Below are 27,095 nucleotides of genomic sequence, written 5' to 3'. Positions count from 1 at the left end.
TTTATTTTCTCATGTTCCTTCCAAACACACCCTGCTGAGTCTCAAAATGGCAAAAGCCAAGATGCTCAAAATTTTAAAGCTCAACAGCTGGTAACACACTTGATAATGAAATCAACAGTATTTTAGAAACAAATTGGATTAAATTCGTAAGTGAATAAATCATGCTTTTACATTTAATATAAAACGTGTTTAAAAAAATTTTACTTGCATGCCAAATTCTATTACTCTAGAACATTAACAAAAAACAAAACAAAACCCAGATTCCAGATGGCTGTGTCTCCGTCCTCCTTCCGCCACGGTGGTGATTACGGGCTTGCCCCATCCCCACCCTGGGTGTCACTGTGTCCCTGGGCAAAGGCTCTGGATTCCAAGCCTTCCCGGCACACACTGATGTGGCATTGAATACGGGGCTCTGACACGCTGCCGTGACTTCCTTATAGACTTCCGGGAGATGCAGGCCTGACCTACCAAGGCCACACCACCCCCCCACAACACTGACCCTCTGGGCCTCTTCACTGGTGCAGGGCCTGAGCCACACTTCTGTCCCACATAAGCCTCCATCAGTGGCCATGGCAGCTGTGACAGTGATGCAGAAATAAATGCCCCAAATCTAAATGCAGAGGGGAACAGGGACCCAGACTGACTGCCAACCCCCACCTCCCAGGTGTGCTGGTGCCAAGGCAGAGGACACAAAAGGCAGGCTGCCCACCCCTCCGCCCCCGGAACTGTCTTCCGTCCCCAACTCCTCAGATGCCCCTTAGCCCAGGCTAGTTTTAGGGGCACACTTGACACCTTGGACAGGGCCAGAGGAACTGGTAAGGAAAGAGGCCACCATCCACTGGCTGGGAAAACCACATGGAGAGGAAAGCAATGATTCGAAGACTTCAATCACAGATCCATCCATCCATCCGGAGCCACCAAGCCCCATGATGGTCTGTCCTGTCCTTTCCCCTGATATCTGACCCATTTCCAAGCTACACAGGTTCCTTCCCCCCCAAAAGGGCCTTGACTCTGTTCCCTTCTCTTCCTTGCGGCACCTACCTGTTCACACGCCCGTCTAGGGTGGGAGCGCACCTTCTCTCTCCCCACTAACAGTCACGAAACGTTGACTGCTTGCCAGGCCCAGCTCGGAGAGGGGAGGGACACAGCAGTAAAAAAAAAAAAAAAAACCCGCAAGCAATGGCCCGCTCAGCGCCGGGTTTTACTCCGACAGCCTCCTGCCTGCTCCTGGGCCTCTAACCCTCAGCTTCCTGCCTTTGCCAGAACGCTCTGACAGTGCAGGATGAAGCCTTGGCGCCGTTATGTTGCACAAGTTCTCTGTTCCTGCAAACGCTAAACTCCACCTTCCTAGCCCCGGTTTCTTCCAGGGAGCCTTCGCACCTTTTGTTCCCTCTGCTGGGCATGCCCTTCTACTGCAGGCCTCAGCGGCAGGGTCAGCTCCTCGGAGGCGCGTTCCCTTCTGCACACTGTCTTCCACCCTGCCTTCTGCAGCCCGCTTGTTCTGGCTACACTACCCCCTGCCTTGTCCTCCCGGGACAATTCCGCCGGCACAGAATCTGCGCCTATAGGATAACCCCCCACGCCATCCCCGCAACTGCCCTGTTCGCGAAGCCGCCTCTGCCCTACGGATGCCCACGGCCAGCCGCCAGAGCGTGCAGCGCCTGCACACACTTCCTCCAACCCCGCCGACAGGCCTCCCGGGACCCTCCACGAAGCGGCGGGGTCCGGAGCCCAGCGACCCGGGACGCTGCCAGGCCCGCAGCTCGCCCGGTGCGCACGCGCACGGAGAGGGCGGGCCCGCGGCCGCCTTAACCCGCTCCGCGCCAGCCAGTGAACTGTCCGCACGAAGCAGCCCTCCCAGCCCGATAGCTGCCAGCTTGACGACCCCACGAGGCATGCAGCACGCCCGGGGAAGCACCGGTCGACCCTCCAGAGTAAGCGCCCCGTCGCGTCTCTTCCCAAACAGGCCTTGGCCCTTTAACACTCTCGCTCGCGCCCATTGGCCGAGGCGCTCGACGTCATCGCTGCGCGCCGGACGACCGCGCCTTCCCGCTCCCTAATCCTGACGCCAGAGCCGCGCCGCCCTCTGAGGCTGAGAAGAGCGGGAGGAGGTCGCGGCGGCGGGAAGATGTAAGTAGGGGGAATCCGACCCCATCCGAGCTTTGGGGCCCGCCCGCCAGGTTCGGCGGGGCACATCGTGGAGCCGGCCCGCTCCCTGGCCACGCGGTGGTGACGGCAGGGCCTGTGGCGTCGCTCCGGGTTTGAGAAGAAAGAGTGTGGCCCGGGGAGGGCTGAGTGGGAGGCGCCGAAGCCGCGGCCCGGAAGTGGTCGGGGCCGCGGCGGGCGGAAGGGCGCCCTCGTTTCCTCGGCTCTGCAGCGGGACCAGTGAGGCCCGCGGGATTCGGAGCGACCGGGAACTCGGCTTCCGCCGTCCGGGCTCTCACCGGGCTGGAGACCCAGGCCCGCAACGCCGGGCCCTGCCCTGGAAGCGCCCGCGGCTCGGCTCCTGGACTGGGGAGTTGTGAGTGAACGCGGACGCGGGGCGCCGAGGTCGCGTGCGGGGCCGGGGCCGGTGGGTACGAGATGCTTTTTGGGATGCCCTGGTTGACCGACTTACCCTCCCTTTGAAGCCATTAATTTGAAACATCGACTCCAAGAACCTCTGCGGGGTTCCTGTGTGCCGTTCCCGGTGCTAGCCCCTGGGGATACGGCCCCTAATGTCTTGGAGCCCAGTTTGACGGGTAACCCCGAGAGAGAATACAGGAAGGTTAAAATCGACGGAGCAGAGGCGTGGCCTTTTCCAATCTCGCATGAATTGTGCCTGAAATGTACTTTTAAATGGAGAAGGTGCTCCGAAGATGTGAGCTGAAACGCCATCTACTCGAGATATAACTAATTGTTCTCTCCTATTTTTGGCTGTTGGACGCGCACCTTTCCAAAGGATGGGGGAGGTAACCACGGTCCTGTTACCTGAACTTGTGTAAACAGAATCAACCTTTGCTTTCTAGCCCTCTGGCCACACCCAGAAAAGCCTTCCCTTACTCTGTGTTCTTAATTGAGTTTTAAGAATAAACGGTGGTGCTTGTTTTCACAAAGAGCAGATCTTTAGGACTGGGGTGGGGCCCTAGAATATATATTCTAGGTCAGCTGTGTAATAAGGTAGCCTTTGACCACACGTGGCTACTGAGTACTTGAAATGTACCTAGTTGAAACTGATGTGTTTAAAAAGCTTAGCATGGGGAAGCATGGATATTTTATTAATCATTTTGTATGCTGATTGGTGAAAAGATTATGTTTGGGGTGTAGTGTGTCAGATAAATACATTACTTAAAGTTATTCATCTGTTAACTAATGCTTTTTTGCAACGTAATTCCAAGAAAATTTTAGAGTACTCTTGTAGCTGGCTCTCTTTCTATTGGACAATACTACTCTTGGTGATCGTAATCGGGGCAGTCCAGGGACCCCTGCTGATCACTCAGGGGTTGTGTGACTTCAGAGCCAAGAGTTTGCCTCAGAGAAAAGCCTCCAAAGCCTTTCTCCTAATATTAGCTAACATTTGTTGAGCCTTAACTAGATCCCCAAGACTCTTTTAATGGTTAATTTGGTTTATATTCTTGACAGCTATGAAGCTTAGGAACTCTGTCTCTCCTTAATGCTGATGAGAAATTGATGCTCAGAATGATTAAGGGATTGATACAAAGACACAACAAAGCTTTGAATCAAACCCAAACAGGAGGACTTCAGACTCTTTAAGCACTGAATTATACTCACTGATTGTCTAAGCAAGCACACTAACTGTAAACAGTTTGCCTGCTGAGTGTCTGTAGTGCCTTATTTATTATTATTTTTTTAAATTTTGGCTCTTTTTTTGTGTGTATGCCCTCTCATTTTGAGACATAATGTCTAAAAAGACGTTATAGCCCTGGAAAAGAACAGCACGGGTAATACTCTCTTTTGCAATCTCATTTGCTTGTCCACCGCTGGGCACTCTTTCTTGAGTCAGACTGTTTATCCCGCATTTTGGCAGCACTGCACACATGGGAACAGGATCCTGATTGGTGGGCTGTGTCCAGGTTACTTACAGGAAGGTGAGATACGAGTAGTTGAGGCTAACATCCTGAGATCTTTGCTTCTGCAACTCAAGCAAATTACACAAAACCCCACTGGAAATACTTAAAGGCAACAGCCCCAGGAAACAGAGCGCGTAATGAATTAATAATTTGTTCTTGCGTAGTATTACTGATAACCTTTTATTGAGTACATGCTCCAGCCCTGGAACTTAGCTAAACCCTTACATGTGGTGAATGCATCCATTTCCAAAAATGTGAGCATACAGAAAAGTTGAAAAAAATTTAGTGCACCGAATAGTCACAGAACCACTACCTAGATTCTACAGGTTACATTTCTGTTGTGTTTTGTCTCACTTTACTACTTTTTAAATGTTGATGGGGGATGTTTCATTTGTTTGGTTATTAAATGTTTTGATACTGGTACCAGTCACTTGAAATGGTTTTTGCTTCCAGTCATAATATCTATCCAATGTATCCTGCAAAGATTCCAGCAGTGAAGAGAGGTCGAATCCTGTCACTTAGGGTTTTCTCTGCTCTGCCTGCCTGTGTGCTCCTGTAGTGTCTCTAAAGGACTGTAGAGGGCTCACCGTCAAACTGGTGAGAAATGGGCATTGTACTACCTGTCAAAGAACAGGACACCACCACCCACACCATTGCTTAAGAAAAAGACAAGCTGAGCTGATGGTTCTTCTTGAGTGCCTCCTGTGGGGGCGGGATTCCCTGAAGAAATGGCCCAGCCCGGGTGTTCCTGGCTTGGTAGATAATCACTGCTGACTGTGTTCCTTGTTGCCTGCTCCTGTGCTCAGCTTTTGACTGCAAAGTAGATTTGTTGCCTTGCCAATTTACTCTGAATCCTTTTATCTTGTTATTAGGCTGCACTTTGGCGTAAATTGCAATCGATTAGGGATCGTTTCTCAGACTCAAGTTAGACGTGAGAGTTCAGATAAGTGAGGCCGCCATTGCTGCTTTGAACACCTCAGAAGGGGAGAATGGATTTATCAGGAGTGAAAAAGAAGAGCTTGCTAGGAGTCAAAGAAAATAATAAAAAGTCCAGCACTAGGTAATCCTTCTGTCAGATTTTTCTAGTGCTACTTTCGGGGTGCTTGTTGCTAGGGACCCTCAGAAAGGGGGACATTGGAAATATCTTGAATTTTACTGTGAAAGTGTCCTAAGCCACAGACCATTTTGCTCTGTGGTGGTCTGGGGTTTCTGTAGCCCTTTGCATCCCCTTTTGGGTTGTGCTGTGGTTTCAGGGTTCAGCCCAAGGGGCATGTCGTCTCACACTCTCCCTCACTGTCCAGGGCGCCTTCTCCCACCAAACGCAAAGACCGCTCTGATGAGAAGTCCAAGGACCGCTCTAAAGATAAAGGGGCCACCAAGGAGTCGAGTGAGAAGGATCGCGGCAGGGATAAGACTCGGAAGAGGCGCAGCGCTTCCAGCGGGAGCAGCAGCACCAGGTGGGGCTGGCGGGTCAGGGCCTCGCCAGGCCACGGCCCTCTTCCTTCCCAAAGAGCCTGCAGGGTGTTCTGTCTTTTTATTGATAAAGAAAGGACTCAGAGGACTAATTTATGGCAGACTGGTTTGGGCTTTGCTCTGATCATACAGAGGACGGTGTTGGTTGTGTTTTTGTTTTTTGTTTTTTTTTTTCCTTTTTTTGAGGCATTAGGAATGCGACATCTTGAGTTATGCTTTTCTCTTGCATGCTTTTGATTTGGAGTTGTGGTTGGATCACCCTAGCCTGGCTCTTTTCTTTTCCTTCTGTTGAAAACCAGCCTGTGTCAGTCAGTAGCTGCCTTCCAAGCTGAGCCGGGGCTCTGACTTGCCAGACTGCTCCTTTTCCTCCCAGTAGGCAAGGCTTCTGTGTAGGTAGGAAGCAGTCCTGTCACTGCACGGTACAAATGCTGTTTCTGTCCCTGCAAGGACTTTGTTAGGACGGGGCTGGAGGGTGTCCGTGGGTGCTGGGGAAAGCCATGAGGCTTGAGAATATGAGCCCAGCAGTTCCTCTTGTCTGGAGTGAGGAGGCACTGCTCCCGCCCGTGACCCCTCCCTCTTGCCCCTCAGGTCCCGGTCCAGCTCTACCTCCAGCTCAGGCTCTAGCACCAGCACGGGCTCCAGCAGCGGCTCCAGCTCGTCTTCAGCTTCGAGCCGCTCGGGAAGTTCCAGCACGTCGCGCAGCTCCAGCTCCAGCAGCTCCTCCGGCTCCCCGAGCCCTTCTCGGCGCAGACACGACAACAGGCGGCGTTCCCGCTCAAAGTGAGCTCCTTTCCAGCCCCTCTTCTCCACGGGGGACTGGTTGGTTCGGGGGATCGCCTCCAAAACTCAAGTTATCTGGGACCTAAATTTACAGACTGGGGCTATAAGGTTATCATAGTTATTACCAAAGTAGACCAAAAAAGGAGTTTCACTGTCTTGATAGGATTTTGTGTTTTTCACTTAGGTCCAAGCCACCGAAGAGAGATGAGAAGGAAAGGAAGAGGCGGAGCCCTTCCCCGAAACCCACCAAAGTGCACATCGGGCGGCTCACCAGGAATGTGACCAAGGTGAGGAGTCCTGCTCTGTCCAGTGGACACTGGGGTGATTCTTGGAGATGTTTAAAATGGAAAATGAGAAGCCCACCTCTGCCAGAAGGTAATCGTAAAATGCAGCATTTCTGAGGGCTGAGTTGGTGGCATGTGACCAAGTAGAGCACTGGTTACTTCATTTTAACGGAATATATCTTGTGTGTGTGCTGAGAGTGTGGTCATTGTGTGGCGAGTTCTCTGACTTTTACACAAGTGATGGGAGGGTGAGCCTAAGTGACCCTTCTTCCTCCCTAGGATCACATCATGGAGATATTCTCCACCTATGGGAAAATTAAAATGATTGACATGCCTGTAGAAAGGATGCACCCCCATTTGTCTAAAGGCTACGCCTATGTGGAGTTTGAGAATCCAGACGAGGCTGAGAAGGCGCTGAAGCACATGGATGGAGGTAAGTCCAGCCCTGCTCTGACCTGTCCCAGACCAGCTGCCCATCATACCTGGTGTGATGAGAACTGATTTCCAGTCTGGCTGCATGTGAGAATTTCCTTGGAGCTCTGTCAAGATTCCAGTTCTTACTCAGTGGGTGTGTGTTTACCAAAAACATGTTTTACAGAGCATTATTCTTGAAAAAGTATTCATCAAATATGAATATATTAGCATTTTAAGAATATTTCAATCTGTTAAAACTTAAGGATCAAATGAAGGATCTTTTTTTTTTCTTCACAAAGTTATTTGACTATAATGAAACATCATTTTTTTTTTTTTGAAACATCATTTTTATATGGGAATGTTTTCTTTAATCCTCTCTGAGTTTTTTTAAATCCTCTCTGTTTTACTAAAACAGCATTTTTAGGATAACTTTCTGAATCCACAAATTTTATCTCTTTCCTAAAATGCATCTTAACTGTTGACGATGTTTACAGCCACTTTGTATTGGCTTTGACAACCTTTGAAGGACTGTGAACATTTGTCAGTCGTTTCGCATCTTGAATAGGCAGCACTTTTAAGGAGTGTGGGTTTCGATGGGCCTGCTTGCTGCTTATGTCCTCCAGGCAGCGGAGCTGAGCCAGAACTGCCCGAGCCCCATGTGGGTTGCCAGGCTGAGTGGGGAGAAGAGCCTGAACCCCTGAGAACCTTGGCATCCTTGGAGGCCCTCTTACATGTTTGAAAGATAATTGCCCTTGAGTCCTGGTAGTTTGTATAGTACAAAATTTTCCTTGGTACTTAGGTCCTAAATCTTTCAATCTGCTTAAACCCCCCTGGAGTGTTTTTAGGAGTTCAGCATAAACTGGGATCTGTCACTCTGCAGGCATCAGCTCTTAACTTTGTGAGTCATGCCTTTGTTTTAGAGAGTGTCAGTCTTGTGTTTGACGGAGTCTGAGCACTTGCTAAAAATTTAGGAGGCTTAGACACATTCAGGACGTGTGTGATGATAAGTATTCCGCCTTGTCTTTAAGATTCTGGTAGGACTTTTTCTCTGTCTTCTTGTATTGTGCTGAATGGAACCGCTCAGTCTCCAGAAAGAAATGGAAGGGCTTGGTTTTTACTGGCAGCCAGCTAGAGGATGGGAGAAGGCAGTGGCAACCCACTCCAGTACTCTTGCCTGGAAAATCGCATGGATGGAGGAGCCTGGTAGGCTGCAGTCCATGGGGTCACAATGAGTCGGATACGAGTGAGCAACTTCACTTTCACTTTCATGCATTGGAGAAGGAAATGGCAACCCACTCCAGTGTTCTTGCCTGGAGAATTCCAGGGACGGCGGGGCCTGGTGGGCTGCCATCTGTGGAGTCGCACAGAGTCGGATACGACTGAAGCAACTTAGCAGCAGCAGCTAGAGGATGGCTTTTCTCCTTTTTTTTCCTTTTGTTTTTTTTTTTTTTTCCTTTGTTATTACATAGTCAGTGCCCATACTATACCTACCCAGGACTAGCTTTTGGCCCATGGGCCAGGGCCACCTTAGGCTGTATCTACTTAGGCCTTTCAAGTACGTTCTGACCATAGGTGCAAATCTTGGATTTGTACTGATAGAGTCAGTACCTCAGAAGTTCTCTTGAAAGCAGAAGCTGAGAAGGTAGAAGAGCCTGTCACCCACCCTTTGGGAACACACTGGCTGTGCTTGGTCCCCTGGGATTGTTGCGTCTCTGCCTCAGTTTCCTTCATTCTCTCCCTGAGACCCTGCAGGTTCTTCGTGCCCCATTCTGAGCTGCCTCCCCTCGCCGTTCTGCGGTGTCATTCACTTGTGTGGCTTTTGTACTGGCTGCACACATACTCACCCCCCTGAGGCACTTGTTGCAAACTTTCTTTAGACAGACTTGAAGTCTCCTGAATATCCTGTCCTTTGTTCCCTACCCCAGAAATAGTTCCTTCTTTGTCTGATGCAACCCTTCCCCCCTCCCCTCCACCCCCAAATCACAGCTCATCCAGACACCTGGTGCCAATCATCATTCACCTGACCCTGGGTCAGGCTCCTGGGATTGTCCCTCCCTGTCATCCCCTGAGTTCTTATATTTCACCCCATCTCTGTCCTGCTGAAGCCCCGACTGTCTCCTCGCTCCTCTCTTCTGCCCCCTTTGCTTTGCTTTCAAGGAGGACGTTCAGGTGCAGCACCCGCTTCCAGCTCAGGGTGGGGGCACAGCCCTTCCCTTCACTTAGCAAGTTCCTGCCTGTTCTTTAGGTGCTGACTTGAATGGGCTTCCCCAAGAAGCTATCCCAACACACCAAGATGGAGTCCTCAGTTAGGGTCCTGCCCCCAGTGGGTCTCCTGATGAAACCTCCAGTGATAGCGATTATGAGCTGCTTTTTCTCTGTGACCAGAATGGGTTGTCCTTGTTCCCTCCAGGCTCCTTTCTGTCTCACCCACCAGGGTAGGTGCTTGTTAGAAAGGTATTTTGTGACTTTATCCTTTTTTCAATAGGACAAATCGATGGCCAGGAGATAACTGCCACTGCTGTGCTGGCCCCCTGGCCCCGGCCACCCCCCCGGAGATTCAGCCCTCCCAGGAGGATGCTGCCACCTCCTCCTATGTGGCGCAGGTCACCCCCACGGATGAGGAGAAGGTGGGTCACTCTGGGGTTTCATAGGGGGCTGATTAGGACCTTTATTGACAAAACAAAGTGAGGGGGCAATGACTTTGGGACCTTGTCCAGCCCCGCCTGCCCCCTGATGGGGGTGGGAAAGCAGCATTGCCCAGATGGCTTTGGAGGTCCTTCCAGCTGGGGAAGGGAAGAGCTGCCGATTGAGGGACCCACAGAGGTGCAGCCGCTGCCCGCCCTCTGTGAGAAGACCGGAAGGGTCAGAGGAGTAGGGAACAGCCTTGGCAGAGGCCGGGGTTGAGCCATGCCTCCTCTTCTAGTGCTGGCCAGCTATACCGCACGGCCCTCGGAGACAGAACCCTAGGCTCCGGAGCCTTTCCGTCTTCCCCAGGGCTTCTGTCGGTGCTACCCAGAGGGATCCAGCTGTGTGACTGGCAAGTTAGAGCCACGCCGCTCCTGCGTGAAGGCGGCTACACCCCTGCGGTCATAGGCTTGGGTTTCCTTTCTGACGCCCTGTCTCCTCTCCCCGCAGGTCGCGCTCCCCGCGCCGCCGGTCGCCTGCGCGCCGTCGCTCCCGCTCTCCAGGCCGCCGCCGTCACCGCAGCCGCTCCAGCTCCAACTCCTCCCGATAGGCGGGGCTCGGAGCTCCGCCCCTGCGACTCCCTCCCTCCGCTCTTGTCCGTTTCCGGGGGGGGGTCACAGGGAGGAAATCCCTCCCTCGGGGCAGGCTTCAGGGTGGAGGCGGCGATCCGTCTCCCCAGGCGGCGGGGTTCCAGCGGCAGGAGTGTTGTGGGTCTGGGGTCGTGCTCGTAAAGATGCCCTCCAGTTTTCTAGCTAGAGCGATTCCACGTTTCTAGTTCCTGAGAGTTTAGTGGCAGAGCCAGCAGGGGTGAACAAGGGGCTTCAGGTGTGGGGACAGCCCCAGCCTGGGAGCCCATTTTCCCATTCCACAGATGACCTGGGGCCGGTCTGGTCCCACAGGAAAGGCGTGCTTTTAGGCAACTGCTACTCCTGTTTGCCTGGCCCAGCCGGAGTCCTCTTCTAACCTCTAGGGTCAAATACCACCCCCACCACCATCATCTGCCCAGAATGGTTCTTTTCACATGTAGTTGTGTGCAAGGACACAGACACCCAGACCCCTCTTTCTGAAATCGTTGAGAGCCAGCTCTGCCAGGTCATCACAGAACCCCACCCCCACCCCAACTCCACTGTGTTGGTATTCTTGGTGGTCTTGCTGGTTACCTTGGCAGCGTGTACATTGCTTTTTCAGCTTTTATTGTACAGTCAGTACTATAAATTTTGTTTTGAGTTTTGTAACTTTGTAGCGTTTTAGATGATGTTGTGTTTGTACTTTGTTGTGTAGAGTAAAAGAATTGTGTTGAATAAACCTAGGATTAGAGTGCAATGTGTGCCGGGTTCACTGCCTCCTTCTGTCCTTGCCCCCCAAGGCTGCTTCAGTTGTGAGGGAATTAAACACAATTGCCTAAAATAAATGGTTTCATTTCCAAAGTCATAGCTGCAAAACACTTTGACCGGGAAAACTTTGAAAATGTTTATCTTAGTTCCCTGGCCAGGATCCTGCCTCCTGCCTTGGGAGCACAGTCTTAACCACTGGACCACCAGGGGAGTTATCAACTGTGTGTTCCAGGAGCCTTGAATTCTGCCCGACCAAAAAGGTGGATCTCATTCCCTGCTGTGTTAGATGGCCATGGAAAAACTTCCCACCTCAAAAATGAGTGTGTTCCAGAAGGAAGAACGCTTACGACATTATAATCCCTTGGCCCTTACTGTGTTCAGCGTTTCCAAACCGAATGCCAGCACTGTGTGTGTTCAGCAGGATTGAGGGCAAAGGGAAGCTGTCGCCTCCCCCTCCCCAGGAGGAGCCCCGGTGGAGTGAGCAGCCTCTTGAGAAGGTGAACGGTCAGTTCTCTCACCAGGCTGTGTCCCAGGCTAAGCTGCAAGTCTGGTTCCTCGCCGGCAGGAAGTGGCGCTCGAGCGCCCACGCTCTGCGGGGTGGCCAGAGCCAGGTCCCCGCAGCCCCTGATCGCCGCTGAGCGCAAACCCCTGGCTCCGTCACTTACGTGCAGCCCAATCCGCCAGGCCCAGACGTCCTGCTCCGCGGAGCCCGAGGCTCCGCCCGGGAGGAGCGGCCCGCTCCCCAGGGGCGGGGCGGACGGCAAGATCACACCCCGGCGCCGCGACCTGCCCATTCTCGGCCAAGATGGCGCTGGCATCGGGAGTGCGCGTCCCCGCGCGCGCCCTGCTCCGTCCGTGTGCGTGACCGGCGCGGGGCGCGGGACGCGGGGCTCGGGGCTCGGGGCTCGGGGCGCGCGGGCTAACCGATCTCACGCTGACCTCCGCAGGGGCGCTGCTCTGGGGCACGACCCTTGGGCGCAGAGAGCCGGCGGCCGGCGGCGGCGGGGACGGCGAGCGGCGCTTCGGAAGCCAGCGGGTGCTGGTGGAACCGGACGCGGCCGCAGGTAAGCGCCCCCGAGCGCCCGGCATTCCCGCGGTGGGGAACGGGGCGCCGCCGGCAGCAGAGCGGGCTCCGCGGTGGCCTCCGGCTCCGGACCCAGACCTAGAATCCGGACACGGGAAAGCGCTCGAATTTCTAAAAATCCCGAGATAAAGCCCGATTTTGAAGTAAGTTTCTGTTGAGTTCAAAGCTAAGGGTCATCACCAGTCCAGTTGTTTCACCACGACCACCACCACCCCCCACCCCTCCACCCAGTTCATTATGAAGATAAACATGTTTCTGTTTTTAAAGTTTGGGGTATGTGCTCCTTATATGAGCTATTAACTTGGGAAGTGAAAATAATTGGAAGCATCTTGGAATAACGTTTTTAACTTTTTGTTAATACTCCCAGGTGGTACAGAACCCAGCAGATATTTTTTTTTTTAAATTAGAGCCAGGAGCCACAAGTAAAATCACTTCTACCCACCCCCATCAGAACACCTCTTAAAAGTCTCCAAGGGGGGTTAAAAAAAGAGGTAGAAAGAGCACTTTTGAAAGAAAGCTGTGCTTTCTCCACCTGAGAGCCCTTCAGAGCTAGAACCTGAGCTGACTTGGGGGCAGAGACAAGAGAGATTCACATTTTAGGACAAGCTGTCTCACGGCCTCCCAGCTCCAAGCCTCCTAAACATTGCCGGCTTATCCTGGTAGGAGGTTGAATTGAGGTCACATGGTTCTGTCCTCATTGCCAGACCCAGGTGGCCCTCAGGCATCTTGAGACTCAGAGGAATTAATGGAGTAAAAGTGCTTTATAAAATGCTTTCATTTAAATGCCAAAGTGCTATCATGTTGATGTATGGCAGAAACCAACACAATATCGTAAAGCAATTATCCTCCAATTAAAAATAATTAAAAAAAAAAAAAAAAGCTGATTTTAGATCCTGTTCAACATTCAAGAAAATTTTGTACCCAACCTGTGCCAGGGGTGTGATTATTTCCCTGGTGATGTCCAAGTCCATCTGTTCACCTTTGGCCTCTACCTTTCCCCCAAACTCTTAGATATTGTCTCACTAAACAGCAAAGATCCAGAGTTAGCTTCAGAAACTTACCTCTGAACCACGTTTGGGGAGCTCAGCTCTGAAAGTTCTGATTGATTCTTCTCTGTAGGATGACATTTCTGAAGCCCCTAGGGTCTGCCCTTGGGCCAGGCAGTGGGAACAGATGGCCTCAGCCAAGCCAGCAGCCTCACTGTCTACAGGGGCAGACCCTTCACTCCCGTTTTTCCTGCTGCTGGCAGAATGAATGTATAAACTGAGAGTTTCAAGAACATCCGGCCCCTGATATTCGTACCCTTGATCCTTAAACAAGTGTGAACCAGAACCCCCCACTGGAATTCCTCCTCACACATCTAGTTCTTAGAGTTGCTCACTTACAATAAGGCCATCTGCTCCCAGGAGGATGTCAGACTTGGTATCTGGGAGAAAATTGGACAGATATCATAATGAGCACTTCATTTGTTTTGAACATTGATTTATTTGGAGCGGAGGCATTGTGAGGGAAAAAAAACGTGTCATGTAGGTTGTCTAAAAGTAAAATGCATTTAAACTCAAAAAAAAAAAGATCAACAAAAATGTGTATGTGAGTGTTCCCAGCAGCATTACTCTAAATAGCCAAAAGGTGGAACTAACTCAAGTGTCTACTGGTCGGTGAATGGATAAGCAGAACGTGCTGTACACAGATCGTGGAAAGTTATTTGACCTTAAGAAGGAACGAAGCACTGACACATGTTACTTCATGGATGAACCTTGGAAACATTCAGTGAAAGCAGACAGACACAAAAGGTCACATATTTTCTATTATTCTGCTTCCATAAAATGTCCACAGTTGGAAAGTCCATAGGAACAAGAAGGAGATCAGTGATTAGTGATCCCTGGGTCAGGAAGATCCCTGGAGGAGGGCATGGCAACCCACTCCAGTATTCTTGCCTGAAGAATCCTATGGACAGAGGAGCCTGGTGGGTTTTGGTCCGTAGAGTCTCAAAGAGTCGGACACGACTGAAGTGCCGTAGTACACACGCACAGGGGCTGGAACAGGAGGAAGGGTAACTGTCGATGTGTACAGGGTTCCCTTTATTATAAGATACATGAATCTCACCTCAGTTTAGAAAACCCAACAGTTGTGTGTCTTCCCATGGCCTTCCCGTGGGTGACTGGGGGCACCTTTCTCATGCTGGCACGAGCTTTGTCCTCTTTGTTTTCAAACTAGGGGTGGCCGTGATGAAGTTGAGGAATCCCCCCGTGAACTCCCTGAGCCTGGAGCTGCTGACAGAGCTGGTCATCAGCCTGGAGAAGCTGGAGAACGACAAGACCTTCCGTGGCGTCATCCTAACTTCCGTGAGTGCTCCTAAGCTCCCCCCAAGGCCCCGAGCTCAGAAAGCCCTCCACACACATCACAGGCTGGAGAAAACCCAGGCGGCCCAAGTGCGGGTGCAATCACAGGCCTTCAGGGGTCACAGTCCTGGGTGTGACTCGAGGGAGCCGGGCTGTGGGCAGCTGGTTTGCCCGCAGGCGGCTGATGCCTCTGTCCCAGGCCGCCTCCCAGACCCACACAGTTGTGGGGCCAGGCCCTGGGGCAGGCCTCGGTGCTCCATACCCGGGCCTGGATGTAGGTGAGAGTGGGTTCCTTTGGGCAGGGGTGACCTTGAAACCACGCAGCTTCACGAACTCTGGACCCAGTGCAGACTTGGTTTTCAGCAGCTTCCTGGAGCCCAGGGTGGCCCCCAAGACTGTGCTTGTTCCAGGAGCGGTGCTCCCCATCCCTCTCCGGGCAGGTCCTAGAGCCGAGGTCAGGCTTTTTCCTTCTGAATTCTCCTTGGACCAAAAAGTCTTAGTCGTAGGTTTACAACAGTAGGCAGACAACAGAGTACCAGACAAAATGCAGCATAAATCAGTATGACTGAAAAGAAAAGAGTTATAAGAAAATGACAACCTCCTGTCAGAAGACTTTTTAAAAGCCTTGCGGGATCCAAGAGAATGAACTGGAGAGCCAGTTTTCATTTCCTTGCCCACACTGAATGGCAAGGATTAGTAGATTATCTCTGGAAGTCAAATGGCTTGTTGACAGATTTTCTTGGTGTTGGTTTCTACCTGGAAGGAGGTGTTAGCTTCATATGCAACAAAAAGTATTGGCAGTTGCACAAACCACTCCTTTTCTGCTAAACATTCAGAAAACTAAGATCATGGCATCCGGTCCCATCATTCCATGGCAAATAGATGGGTAAAAAATGGAAACAGTGAGAAACTTTATTTTTGGGGGCTCCAAAATCACTGCAGATGGTGACTGTAGCCATGAAATTAAAAGATGCCTGCTCCTTGGAAGAAAAGTTAGGACCAACCTAGACAGCCTATTAAAAAACAGAGACATTCCTTTGCCAACAAAAGTCCATCTAGCAAAGCTATGGTTTTTCCAGTAGTCATGTATGGATGTGAGAGTTGGACTGTAAAGAAAACTGAGCACCGAAGAATTGATGCTTTTGAACTGTGGTGATGGAGAAGACTCTTGAGAGTCCCTTGGACTGCAAGGAGATCAAACCAATCAATGCTAAAGGAAGTCAGTCCTGATTATTCATTGGAAGGACTGATGCTAAAGCTGAAACTCCAGTACTTTGGGTACCTGATGCGAAGAACTGACTCATTGGAAAAGACCCTGATGCTGGGAAAGATTGAGGGCAGGAGGAGAAGGAGACGACAGAGGATGAGATGGTTGGATGGCATCACCAACTTGGACATGAGTTTGAGTAAATCCGGGAGTTGGTGATGGACAAGGAGGCCTGTCGTGCTGCAGTCCATGGGGTCGCAAAGAGTCGGACACGACTGAGTGAGTGAACTGAACTGAATCAACCCTTATCAGGTACAGTCTTGGCCAGGGAATCTAGCCTCATTTAGGGTTTTGAGCTGCTTCTATGAGATGTAAAATCTCAGCCCCACGTTTCACAGGGAATCTTTTGCATTTTAAAAGTCCTCTTTCTAAAAAAGTACGATAAAAGTCTCCTTTCTTTCCAGATAGCTGCATGGGCATGTAAAACAAGGAAGGCATATTTTGAGTTTGTACACATGTTTATAATTCTTCCTTCACAGTTTTTCTCCATTCCCCCAACTTATATAAAGGCCAGGCAGTGTTAGAGTACAGTTTAAGTTTTTCCCTTTTCAGCCCATCTGTTTTTTTAGATTTCCAGTTTTTAAGGATACAGTCCAGAGGTGTTTCTTCTGGCTTAGAAGAGGATCCTCCCATGTTGGGAAACCTTCGGCCAAGAGCGTTCCTAGAAATGAAGTCCCGGGTCCCAGAGGCATCTCACCAGGAGGCTTTTGTCAGAGGGGGCTCGAGGGTCCTCCGAATGCCCTTCTCACCTACTGGGGTTTTGAGCGTCCTCTGCTCTCCCGTCGACACCTAGCCAGCGTCTCTGGTCGTCAGTCCCTCGCACGAGGGCTTCACCTTAGGGGCCCTCTGAACTGGTGCCAGTGTGCCGCCAGGGCTCTCCAGAGGGGGGTCTGCTGTCTCTGACGCTCATGTCTTATTATGTACGTAACAGTGTCCCCGATGTGGGGTGACCTGCTTGAGACTGTGCATCCGTAAAGCCTAGGAAGTGGGCTGCTTGGAAGTGGCCAGCCCAGTAGGTAGTCACAGTGTCTGGACTGCCGGGGTCTGGAGGGAAGGAGATCCTGGAGGAACTGGAGCTGGGCACAGTGGGAAATGTCACGGGGCCAGGACCTGAGGGCCTCGAACTGGGAGTGTTCCCGCGGGGTTTTTGGACACAGAGTAAGGGGAGAGACTGGACAGCGGAAGCACCCCAAGCCAAGCCCCCTCCCCATCTGTTTGGCGCTCGCGATAAAACTGGGGAGAGCCCGATGGTCCCATCTGAGACCAGTAACAGTGAGTTTGGACAGTGTTTCCCATGAAATTTAACACACCCAGTGAACCCAGTTAGCTTTGCATCTCCTTTGGGGAGGTCAGTTTCAAAGTTAGCTGGACGTCAAAAGAACTTTAGTTACAATTTGATATTTGGGAAGTCCACCCAAAATATCACAATGTTTTAGATAGAATAGATAGAATTGTAGGTCAATAGAATCAAGGTCGCTGTGAAACAATTATTTCTTGAGCTAAGGTGGAAAACAAAAAGATTTCAAAGGTCATTACAGATCACTTAAAGGCACAGAAGCTCACACAATCTGATGTCAAAAAGCGGCATTCCAGGAAAATTTTGTTCTCTTATGAGAGACAGAAACCAAATCACGTCTTGCATCAGGCTACTCTGAATAAAACCCATTTACCCAATTAAATTGATTTCAACCTTGGAAAGTCCTGACCACAAACAAAACTCTGTTCTCCATGTTTCTCTTCTGTAGACCTGCAACTTTGATTAGCCATACTTTATCCCTTACTCTTTCCATTGAGAAATAACCAGCTTTAGGACAGAATCACTCTTTTTCCTTTAACAAAACGTATTTCCACTCCTCATACACCCTTCTGAAAACACACACCCACCTTTCCTTAAGCCGCCATGAAGGGCCTTCTGCACTGGCATTCTGTAGGTTGGCAGAGGTCATCTCAAGGTAGCACCAAACAGCTTCTTTTCTCTCTGATAAGAAGACAAAAGTAGGTCAGTTTACACCTGTTTAGCCATCAATGTTCTCTGTTTCATCTTATTTGAAATGGTCCTTGAACCCAGTGAATTCCTTTCATTTTACTTTGTCTTAGTTTTTAAGTTACCAACATTGGGAGGGACTGCTTTAGATGGATTTTTTCAACACAAAGCTACTCCTCTAGAGTTTACCAAAAAGCTCTAATCCCACTTACATTTACTTAAAAATTTAATCATGTCAGGTTGTTTCCCTGGTGACAAATTTTATAACAGGAACAGTATGCACTTCCTTTCAGTAACCCTAGGTACAATGAAAGTATTATACTTAATGTGGGTACAGGTCTGTGTTAATTAAACCCACAAGTCTAAGCCAGCACTAATACCAGATATTAATTAAATATTGACTATTTTCCCAGATCACAGGAGCCCAAAATGTATTCTGATGAGCCTCTTCTATGTTTCTGAGAATATATAATGGCTCAATTGCCTTTAAGCTAATTGAATACAGCCCATTTACAAGTTAATTTTTACATAAAGACAGAGCCAGAGGCCTCATAGTTTTCCCACTGGAATTTTAAAATGCCCTCCCCTCGCACTTTTTTCCTTCATTCTGAGGGACTACGGATGAATCCGATATTTCTGAGCACACAGTCAGAACAGTTCCGTTGCAAAGGCAGAGGAGGGAGAAACGAAAGCTCCTTTCTTTTCTGTTCTTTAAAATCCCACCAAGTAACCCAAGGTTGGAGTCTCAAGCAGTGTTTGAGATATAGAATACAAGGGCTGCCTTTGTATTTCAAGGTTTAAGTCCTCCACCGTGCCCACAACATCAGCAGGGCAGCCGGACAGACAAAACGACATAAGACAAAGCTACCAATGACAAAACCTTGTAGACATGGGCAAGTATTCCAGATAAAAAAGGATGGGAGTGCAGGTCTAAGGATCAAGGGAGAGGTAAAACGGGAGGGACAGAGAATGAGAACAGGAAAACAAAGGTGAGTCAACACCGGGACGATGGGTCTTCCAGCCCCTACCCGACATGAGGACTGAACCTCTGTCGCTCTTGTGAATCTCCAGGCAGGGATGGCCCACTGGGCCAGGGTCTGCACGGGTGAGGCTTGCCTCTCAGGCCTCTGCTGGCCGCCGGACGAGGTGCACCGTGGGCGGCCAAAGGTCTCGCCAGCCGAGAGCAGTGAGACTGGCTGCCCCACCTCCACTCTGGAAAGGAGAAGACAGGAGGAGAGGACAGAGAGAAGTAGAGAAACAGCGGGAGAGGCGGAAGGACGAGGAGGCAGGGGCAGTGTTGCCTAGATGAGGGACCTGAGCCCCCGGGGTCAGGAAGGCAGGGCTTCAGGTGGCCACTTGCTGCCCACTGGGAAGCTGCGTTCGGGGGTCCCAGAGGTGCCCAGATCCCCTCCGCAGAAGGGGACGAGCCACACGCTGGGGGCCATAAATCTGATAACGACCAGGGTTCTTGGCCTTGCTCATCCAATAGAAATTGACTAGAGGCCCGACAAGAAATTCAGGCATGGCTTTACTGGGGCCCCTGCTGCAGCAGGGTCGGGGGAGGGAGGGAGAACAGACAGCAGGTTCCCTTGCTCCCTCACTCCTGACCTCGACCCGCTGCACAAGAGTCACTGAGGTCGGAAGTCGCAGAAACAGGCCAGCCCCATGCCTTCTGTCTGGCATTGATGCAGTTGCTTCTCTCGCATCCAGAGTAGAACTCTCTGCCTTGGCTTCCCTCCAGTACCAGGACCACGGGCTGCACCGACGGCCCGTCCACTTCTATGCTGAGAAAGTGTGTTGAATTTGGGGGGCGGCGGGGAGGAGCAGCTAGGCACTGGTGGTGGGAAGAGGTTAGGGAGGAAGGCTGGAAAGCTGGACGGCCATCCTGCCATGTCCTCAGAGCAGGGCTGCTCACCACCACCCCCCACAAGATTCCGACCGGTGAGGCAGTGGGACACGCATACTGACTGCCCAGCTTCCCATCCCCTGGGGTGCTTTTTAGAGGCAAGAGCGGAACACGTTCCATGCAAACAAGGCCAGTCTGCAGGTGCTGTGCACACACGCACCGCGTGTGTGAGAAGCACGGGGTGCATCTTCACCTGCCCTGCACTTGGCTTCAGTCAATTCGTATGAGGATGTAGGGCATGTCGAGTGTGGCCACCCCTCCTCACGGCCACTGGGGGGCGGGCGGGGGTGGCTGTCATCTGCAGCAGCCCGGGGCGACCATAGCCAGTTCTGTTTAGTGGTCAACAACCTCACAGCAGCCTTGGGAGCCGGACACACTCCAGCAAGGGCTTGCAGAAAACCCGGGTGCAGGGTTCCCGTGTGACGGCCGGGGGTCCCCTCCTGCCCCGGCCTGCGTTCTTCACTGAGTGCCCAGAACCTGGTGTCCACACTGGGAGCACTGGTCCCCTTCTGTCTTGGTTTGCGCCCCCACCCCAGCCTTCAGCCTCACGAGTGATGGCCCACGGCGGAGGGGAGGGGTGCCTTCTTGACCGCTCGCCGCTCCCTCCTTCCCTGGCGGGTCTGTGGTTTGCTGACCCTTTGGGGTTAGCCAGAACACATGTCCTCTCTGACATTAGGAGCTTCCCCGGCCTCTGACTCCTCTACCCAGGCCGTGTGCACGGGTAAAAGGGCCCGTGTTTTATGTCCCTGGGGAGCACCTGGCCCTGCCGCCTGCCTTTCCCATTTGAAGCTGGAAGGGGAAGAATATGGCAGGATGCAGACGGAACAGTCCAGGGGGTCCTGGCTGAGTCCCCGGAGCCCCCAGCTCAGGGCGCCTGGGGGCAGCATCCTGCTGCTGAGCATGACCTCAGCTCCTCCGGCCCTCGAGCGCCTGTGCACTGCCAGGCCCCCAGGGCGGACTCTGCCGGCGCCCCTGTCCCCCCAGAACTGCCCCAGGGTCTTCTCCGCCGGCCTGGACCTGACGGAGGTATGCGGGAGGAACCCGGCCCACTACACCGAGTACTGGAAGGCCGTGCAGGAGCTGTGGCTGCGGACGTACCTGTCCAGCCTGGTGCTGGTTGCCGCCATCAACGTGCGTGTTCCTCCCCGGGGGCCGCCTGGGTTGCTCACTGTGGGCCAGCCCTTGGGGTAGGTGGACATAGCCCTCCCTTAGAAAGCCCTCAGAAAGGAAGGGGGCAGTCAGGGAGACCCACAGAGGTCAGCTTGCCTTTACAGACGAGGTGAGAAGAGAGGGCCACGTGGTGGGGCTGAGTGTGGGGACGGGAGCCAGGGCCTGTGGTCACCTCTAGGGGACATTGCTCTGGCCTAAGGCAAGGGTGGGGCGGAGGCCAGGGGCCTGAGCCGGCTGGAGAGGAGGGGGGCCGGCCTTGGGAGGATGCATGGGGCTGGGTGGCCGGCCACCTCCATGGGGACAGTGGGTGCAGGAGGTGAGGACAGGGGTGGCCCCAGGCCGTCTGGGGCAGGACGTGAGGTGACAGCCCAGGCCTGATGGGCGACTGGCATCTGAGGGACCGGACAAGAGCCGAGAGAGAAGCCGCTCCCAGCCCGACATGAGCCTGAGGGAAGAGGGGTGTGTGGGTCCCGCTGCGCACGCTCCTCAGATGGGGTTGGTGCAGCACCTGGCCGGGGGCGGGGGGGGGGGGGGGGGGGGAGGGGAGGGGGGGGATGGTGGGAGGCACCTGGGAGCTCACCGCCGCCTTGGGGCGTGCCTGGGCCGGGCCCTCTGGAACACTACAGGGACCAGCGGTCTGGCTCTCCCTGCAGGGAGCCTGCCCCGCGGGGGGCTGTATTATAGCCCTTTCCTGTGACTTCCGGGTTCTGGCTGACAACCCCAAGTACCACATAGGGCTGAACGAGACCTTGCTGGGCATCGTCGCCCCCTTCTGGTAAGGCCGGGGACCAGGGCCACCACCCCCACCCCCTGGCCTGGAGCCCCGAGCCCCCATTCCAAGTCGGGTGTCTGTTTCCAGGCTCAAAGACGCGTATGTGAACACCATCGGGCACCGCGCCTCGGAGCAGGCCCTGCAGCTGGGATTGCTCTTCCCACCAGCAGAGGCTCTCCAGGTGGGCCTGGTGGACCAGGTGGTGCCGGAGGACCAGGTGCTGGGCACGGCGCTCTCGGCGATGGCCCGGTGGCTGGCCGTTCCAGGTGAGGGGCGGGCGGGGGTGGGGGAGCAGCCGTGGGTACCGGCGGGCCGGCAGGGCCCCCTCCCCTCTCAGCCTGAGGCTCCTGATAAGACCAGGAGTTCTCAAGCCATACACAGATGAGCCGCTCACAGTAGCAGACTGACCTCGTGTCCTGAGACTGGTGTAACAAGTGACAAGACGGGGAATTGAGGGGTGAGGGCGCTTAGGTGCTTAAAACAACGGAAATGCATTCTTGCACAGTCTGGAGGCCAGAGTAAAATCAGGGTGTGAGCAGGGCCTTGCTCCCTGCAGAGGCCCTGGGGAGGTGCCTTCCTGCCTCTTTCATCTTCAGGGGCTCCAGATACTCCTGGGCTGTGGCTGCATCACTCCAGCCCCTGCCTGTGTCTTCACACACCTTCTCCTCTACATGTTTCTATATCTCAGACCTCCTGTTCCTTCTAAGGACACCTGTCCCTGGATTCAGGCAGTGGTTATGGTGGTTTAGTTGCTAAGTCGTGCCCAACTTTAGCGTGCTCCTCTGTCCATGGAATTTCCCAGTCAAGAATACTGGAGTGGGTTGCCATTTTCTTCTCCGGGGGAATCTTCCTAGGGATCCTACCTGGGTCTCCTGCACTGTGGGCGGATTCTTTACCAACCGAGCCAGCAGGGAAGCCCTCCCTGGATTTAGGGCCCGCCCTAAATCCAAGATGATCTCATCTTAGTTACCTCTGCAAAAACCTCTTTCTTAATCAGGCCACTTACACATACCTTTCCGGCGTCCACTATTTAACCCACTACACAGACAACTGGAAACAGCTTGCAGGTTCTACATCTGGCAATAGGAGTGCTTATGTCAACGACAGTAGAAACCAGGGGTCAGCAGACTGTCTGTAAAGGGCCAGGGAGATGTCCGGCTTTGCTGGTCACACGGTCACTGCCATAACCACAGCACTGGAGTGAGGGCTGCCTCAGTGTGTGTGAACTAGGAAGTGTATCTAGTGTTACAGGAACACCAAGCCACTGAATTCTGAATTTCAGGTGATTTTTACATGTCACAAAATACTAGCCTTTAAAATTTTTTTGCCACCATATATAAAAATGCAACCACCATTCTCAGCTCTTGAGCTGTGGGGGGCCAGGTTTGCTGATGCCCGAATACCACACAGCCAGCCGTTAGTGAGGTGGTAAAGGAATAGTTAGCGACATAGAAGATGTTCCCGACGATATAGCTGAGGGAAAATAACAAGCTGACAAGGCAGTTTTCACAGTATCGTCCTGTAAGGTTTTAAAAGCAGCGGACAGCAGGGGACAGGTGGTTTTCCTTTTCTTCCCTTTGCTCACTTGAGTTTTCTGCCGGAGTTTCGGCTGGAACCGTCTGGGGCAGCTCGGCAATAGCACTGTCCCAGCGCAGAGCCCAGGTCCTCACAGGCGGGCCCTGTCTTCTTCAGATCACGCGCGCCAGCTGACCAAGAACATGATGCGAAAGGCCACGGCAGACCGCCTGCTGAGGCAGCGCGACGCTGACATCCAGAACTTCGTCAGCTTCATCTGCAGAGACTCCATCCAGAAGTCGCTGCAGGTGTACTTGGAGAAGCTCCGACAGAGGAAAGGCTGAGGGCAGGGCTGCCCACCAGGGTTCTGGCCGAACCCACCCTAACGGGCACCGTGGCTCTAGAGGACTTAAGTCCGGTCTTTTCCAATTTAAAATTACTTACAGCTCTTTGTTTTACCCATCTCCCTAGAAGGCCCTGATCCTCACAGCCATAGTCCCGAGGCCTGCTGCCAGACCTTGGCAACATCACCATTGAGCGCATGTGCTGTTTTTTCCCAGAGCAGAATAAAGTCCTCAAGTTTCCCGTTCCTGGCTGGTGGGACGCTTGATTGCTAGAGGCATAAGGCCAGGTAGTTGGTGGGTCCTGACGAGCCCCCGAAGAGAAGGAAATGGGAAAAGACCTTGGGCCACCATGTTTGTTTGGATGGAAAACCTGTACAAATTTCAGAGAAACTGGGTAACTTGGAGAGGAAGAAGGGAGGCATTTTACATTGCAAGTGTCCTATATCTTATTTCAGAAAGATCTAGCAAGAAAAAGTCCAGACTCTTTGAAACAAAGGTTTTACCCTTCAGTATAATTCAGGCCAATTAAATCCTGCCAAAGGTGAGATGCTTTGAAAACCAGCAGCCTCACTGGGTCCCTGTCAGTTACACTGTGTACCCCAGTTCTGCGTGTCCCCCACCCTTGGGATGGGCTTAGTCGAGGCGCAGGCCAGTGCCCTCCCTGGCGAGCCTTTGCCCAGCGCAGGGCTCCTGAGGAGGAACCTACCAGGAAGGCACCTTTGAAGGGGCTGTACCACAGTGAGTTGTTGGGGTTCTATGGGCAGAACCCTCACCCAGCCTGCCTGCTCACCAGTGAGGGGCTCTCCACAAGTCCCAGGGCTGCCAACCAGCTTGGGGCAGGGGGACGACCTTCCTGACCTCCCCCCACCAACTGCAGTGCTGGGTGGGACAGGACCCTCATACCCACAAGTGCTGCTAGAGGCCTGCAGACCTGGGAACTGGGGCTGGAGGAGGATCACTGACGATTGGGAGGTTGGCCTTGCACATCCATACGGCATGTGTGTGAGAGCACTTACCCCATGTGCACTCAGTTCAGGTGCTTGGAAGCACTTAGTTTACACAAAGAGCAAGAAGCTTCTGCCAGTGAGCACAGGCACTGTCTTCTGGAGCCAGCCCAGTCTGGACATGGTCAGTTCCCAGCAGAAAAGATGGTGTGGGCAGGCCAGGCTGTCCTTGTCCCCTAGGTGGGCTGGGACCAGGGATCTGCTGGGTGGCAGGACCAAGGTCTGTGTCCCAGAAGGGCTGAGCCCTAAGAAGGGACCTGGAGGAGTCAAAGCCCACATGTGTGTGGGGCCCTGGCTGAGTGTGTGCTGTTTATTGAACTCAGCTGCGTGCCCAGCATGCTAGAAGGTGTTTCTCACAACCTTATGAGGTAGGTGGTGGCAGCCCATTTCACAGATGGGGAAACGGGCTCTGAGTGGTCCCATCACTTGTCCAGGCCCAGCTGCCCAGCCTCGCTGGGGGTTGGCTGGCCACGCTGGAGGAGTCCTGTGGGGCTTGCTCCTGTGGCCAGTCTGCAGGCTCTGCCCCAGCCAGGGCCCGGGGCTGTCAGTGGGACTTGAGGGTCACCTCCACAGGAAAATGGTCACTGATGGTCAGGGCCTGGAGGGAGAAGGGGCCAGCCTGAGACCCTGCTAAGCAGCCACCCCGGGAAACTGCCCCCCACCCAGGGAGGGGCCCACTGGGGGTCTAAACAAACCGCTGCACCTGGGGGGAGGCGTTGGCGTCTATGCCAGCTGTGGCCTGTGGGTGGGCTGGGAGCACAGTCTCAGGACCCCACTCCAGCGACGTAAAGAGCTTCCTGCACAGCCACCCCAGGTTTGCTCCATTCGGCCAGACCTGAACCTCTAAGGGCCTTTTCTAGAAACACTAGTGCAAAGAGGGGAGTGCCTGGTTCCCTGAGGTTGGGATCTGGGTCCAGCACTCCCCTCGCCCCCGCCCCTACCCCGGCCTCAGCACTTGCCTGAGACTGGTCCAGGCCGAATTCCTCCTGGAAGTCGTGCACAGTGGCTGACAGATGCTTCAGGCTCTTGCGCAGGCGAGAGCCACAGACCACGATGCGGTCATAGGCACAGTCCGAGTTGCCCACCGTGGTGTCAGCGCTGTCCGGGATGAGCCATTTGAAGACCTCGCTGCTGCGCAGGCGGATGGCCGGCCAGTCCTGTGCCCGCACGTATTTGCAGTCGGCATTGAAGTCGCCCAGAAACAGGATGTCCTGCGGGTCACGGCGGGGCCGGGACTGAGGCTCTGTGGCCGACCCAGGAGCACGCCTCCCGGGTGGGGTCGTGGGGGCGGGGCGGGGCCTTCCGGACAGGGGGCACTTACGTCGGTGCCCCACTTGTCAATCACGTCCAGGTACACGTCGTAGAGCGCGTCGATCTCGGCCACAGCGTGGTGCGGCGCCGCGTGCAGCGGAATCAACACCAACTCCTTGGCTGCTGCAAGAGGGGCTGGGTGTCAGGGGCCGGCGGCGGGGGCGGGGCCGGAGGCGGGGGCGGGGCGCGGGGCCTCACCGCAGCCGGGTACCGAGAACTTGACCACGAACGGCTCCCGGCTGAAGGCGTCCTCGGTGTCCGGGTACTGGTACGTGTCCACGACCGACACCGTGTCCTTCCTGGAGCCAGGGGGTAAAGGACGGGTGGGCGCCGTGAGCCGGACCCCTGCCCCGCGCGCCCCGTGGCCCCTCCCCTCACCTGTAGACGAATAGGTACATTTCCTTATACTGGTCCCGACCCAGGGGCTCACTGCTCACGAAGCTGTACTCGTGCCTGGACACGCTGCGGAGATACGGGCCGGGCCTGGGGTCAAGGCATCGCTCCGAGGCCTGGGGTCCGGGCCGGGGCTTCCCACGCTGGACCCTGCCAGCCGCACCTGTTGATCTGCTCCATGAGCGCGGACACAGCGCTCAGGTCGGGGTCTCGCACCTCCTGCACGAGCATGACGTCATAGCCAGCCAGGATCTGGGGGAGGAGCCAGCGAGTGCAGGGTCAGGCGCGCTGCAGATCAGCCCGAGGAGCCCAGCCGCGACCCCGCCCCGGGCCCCCAGCCTCACTTGCGCGATGACGCCGCAGCAGCCCGTGTCTGACACTTTGCTGTCGCCGAAGCTCTGGATGTTGAAAGCTCCGATGCGCAGCGCCTGGGCTCCGGCAGCCCCCAGAGCCCAGAGCGCGGCCAATAACGTCAGGGGCCCGCCCATGGCGCGGAGTGGACGATCGTAGACGGACAGACACGGCCGGGCGTGACCGCGGATCTGAAGTGGGACACACCAGCCCACTCCTCATCTTGGCCGCGGGGACCCAGGGCCGGGCAGGTCCTGCCTCCCACAGTGTGCTGGCCGCAAGGCACCTCTGCCCCCTACTGCTTTCCAGGTCTCCCCAGGGTGCTGCTGGGCTCACAGCCTTGTCCATTCTCCTCCTCCATGGTGAAACTGAGGCCCAAATATTGAGAGTCCATTCCCATCCAGCCCCCACTCAGCACTCCCACACTGAACGCACCTGAGGGGTGTGGATAGGCTCAGGATCTGCGTCCCAGGAGAGGTCTGAGGTCCAGGCTGGGGGTGTGTCTGTGAGACAGACTGCAAGGGCTGGTGCAACAGCAGCGATGGCACCCTGGCTCCGGGGGTATTTGTAGCCCTGGCCCAGGGAGGGGCCAGACTGCGCTGCATCCCGCCC

At 53.8% G+C, this 27,095-nt stretch overlaps 3 protein-coding genes across 5 annotated transcripts; 2 read left to right on the top strand and 1 right to left on the bottom strand.

Moving 5' to 3' along the window:
- Positions 1–1,998: 1,998 nt before the first annotated feature.
- Positions 1,999–10,394, top strand: RNPS1 (RNA binding protein with serine rich domain 1). Of its 3 annotated transcripts, none has more exons than XM_061152599.1 (8): positions 2,009–2,130; positions 4,943–5,130; positions 5,372–5,527; positions 6,132–6,323; positions 6,508–6,610; positions 6,887–7,040; positions 9,507–9,648; positions 10,157–10,394. In XM_061152599.1, the coding sequence occupies exons 2-8, from the start codon at positions 5,060–5,062 to the stop codon at positions 10,254–10,256; spliced, it is 918 nt and encodes a 305-aa protein (XP_061008582.1). In that variant the 5' UTR covers positions 2,009–2,130; positions 4,943–5,059; the 3' UTR covers positions 10,257–10,394. The 3 variants fall into 3 exon arrangements, with proteins under 3 accessions (XP_061008585.1, XP_061008582.1, XP_061008583.1); XM_061152600.1 differs by lacking the exon at positions 2,009–2,130 and adding an exon at positions 2,383–2,521; XM_061152602.1 differs by lacking the exon at positions 4,943–5,130 and having other exon boundaries at positions 1,999–2,130.
- A 1,397-nt stretch (positions 10,395–11,791) lies between these two features.
- On the top strand, positions 11,792–23,669 carry ECI1 (enoyl-CoA delta isomerase 1). Its single transcript, XM_061152597.1, has 7 exons — positions 11,792–11,897; positions 11,988–12,104; positions 14,342–14,469; positions 20,608–20,754; positions 21,447–21,568; positions 21,653–21,831; positions 23,258–23,669. Exons 1-7 carry the CDS (start codon positions 11,846–11,848, stop codon positions 23,422–23,424), a joined length of 912 nt encoding a protein of 303 aa, XP_061008580.1. The 5' UTR covers positions 11,792–11,845; the 3' UTR covers positions 23,425–23,669.
- A 162-nt stretch (positions 23,670–23,831) lies between these two features.
- DNASE1L2 (deoxyribonuclease 1 like 2) lies at positions 23,832–26,620 on the bottom strand. The gene is given in 6 exon segments (XM_061152598.1): positions 23,832–25,026; positions 25,388–25,639; positions 25,750–26,038; positions 26,118–26,201; positions 26,296–26,384; positions 26,477–26,620. Coding segments are annotated over 6 exon segments (912 nt in total). The 3' UTR covers positions 23,832–24,972.
- Positions 26,621–27,095: the final 475 nt, after the last annotated feature.

Source organism: Dama dama, chromosome 10, assembly GCF_033118175.1.
Source record: "Dama dama isolate Ldn47 chromosome 10, ASM3311817v1, whole genome shotgun sequence".
NCBI classification, from domain to species: domain Eukaryota; kingdom Metazoa; phylum Chordata; class Mammalia; order Artiodactyla; family Cervidae; genus Dama; species Dama dama.
This window is presented reverse-complemented; position numbering and strand designations above follow the sequence as displayed.

Excerpts from the sequence above, each read along its gene's own strand:
- RNPS1 (XM_061152599.1), top strand. The coding sequence starts at position 5,060 with ATGGATTTATCAGGAGTGAAAAAGAAGAGCTTGCTAGGAGTCAAAGAA. Across the intron at positions 6,611-6,886 it reads TCACCAGGAATGTGACCAAG|GATCACATCATGGAGATATT; the intron begins GTGAGGAGTCCT and ends CTTCCTCCCTAG. Across the intron at positions 9,649-10,156 it reads CCCCCACGGATGAGGAGAAG|GTCGCGCTCCCCGCGCCGCC; the intron begins GTGGGTCACTCT and ends CTCTCCCCGCAG.
- ECI1 (XM_061152597.1), top strand. The coding sequence starts at position 11,846 with ATGGCGCTGGCATCGGGAGTGCGCGTCCCCGCGCGCGCCCTGCTCCGT. Across the intron at positions 14,470-20,607 it reads GTGGCGTCATCCTAACTTCC|AACTGCCCCAGGGTCTTCTC; the intron begins GTGAGTGCTCCT and ends CTGTCCCCCCAG. Across the intron at positions 20,755-21,446 it reads TGCTGGTTGCCGCCATCAAC|GGAGCCTGCCCCGCGGGGGG; the intron begins GTGCGTGTTCCT and ends CTCTCCCTGCAG.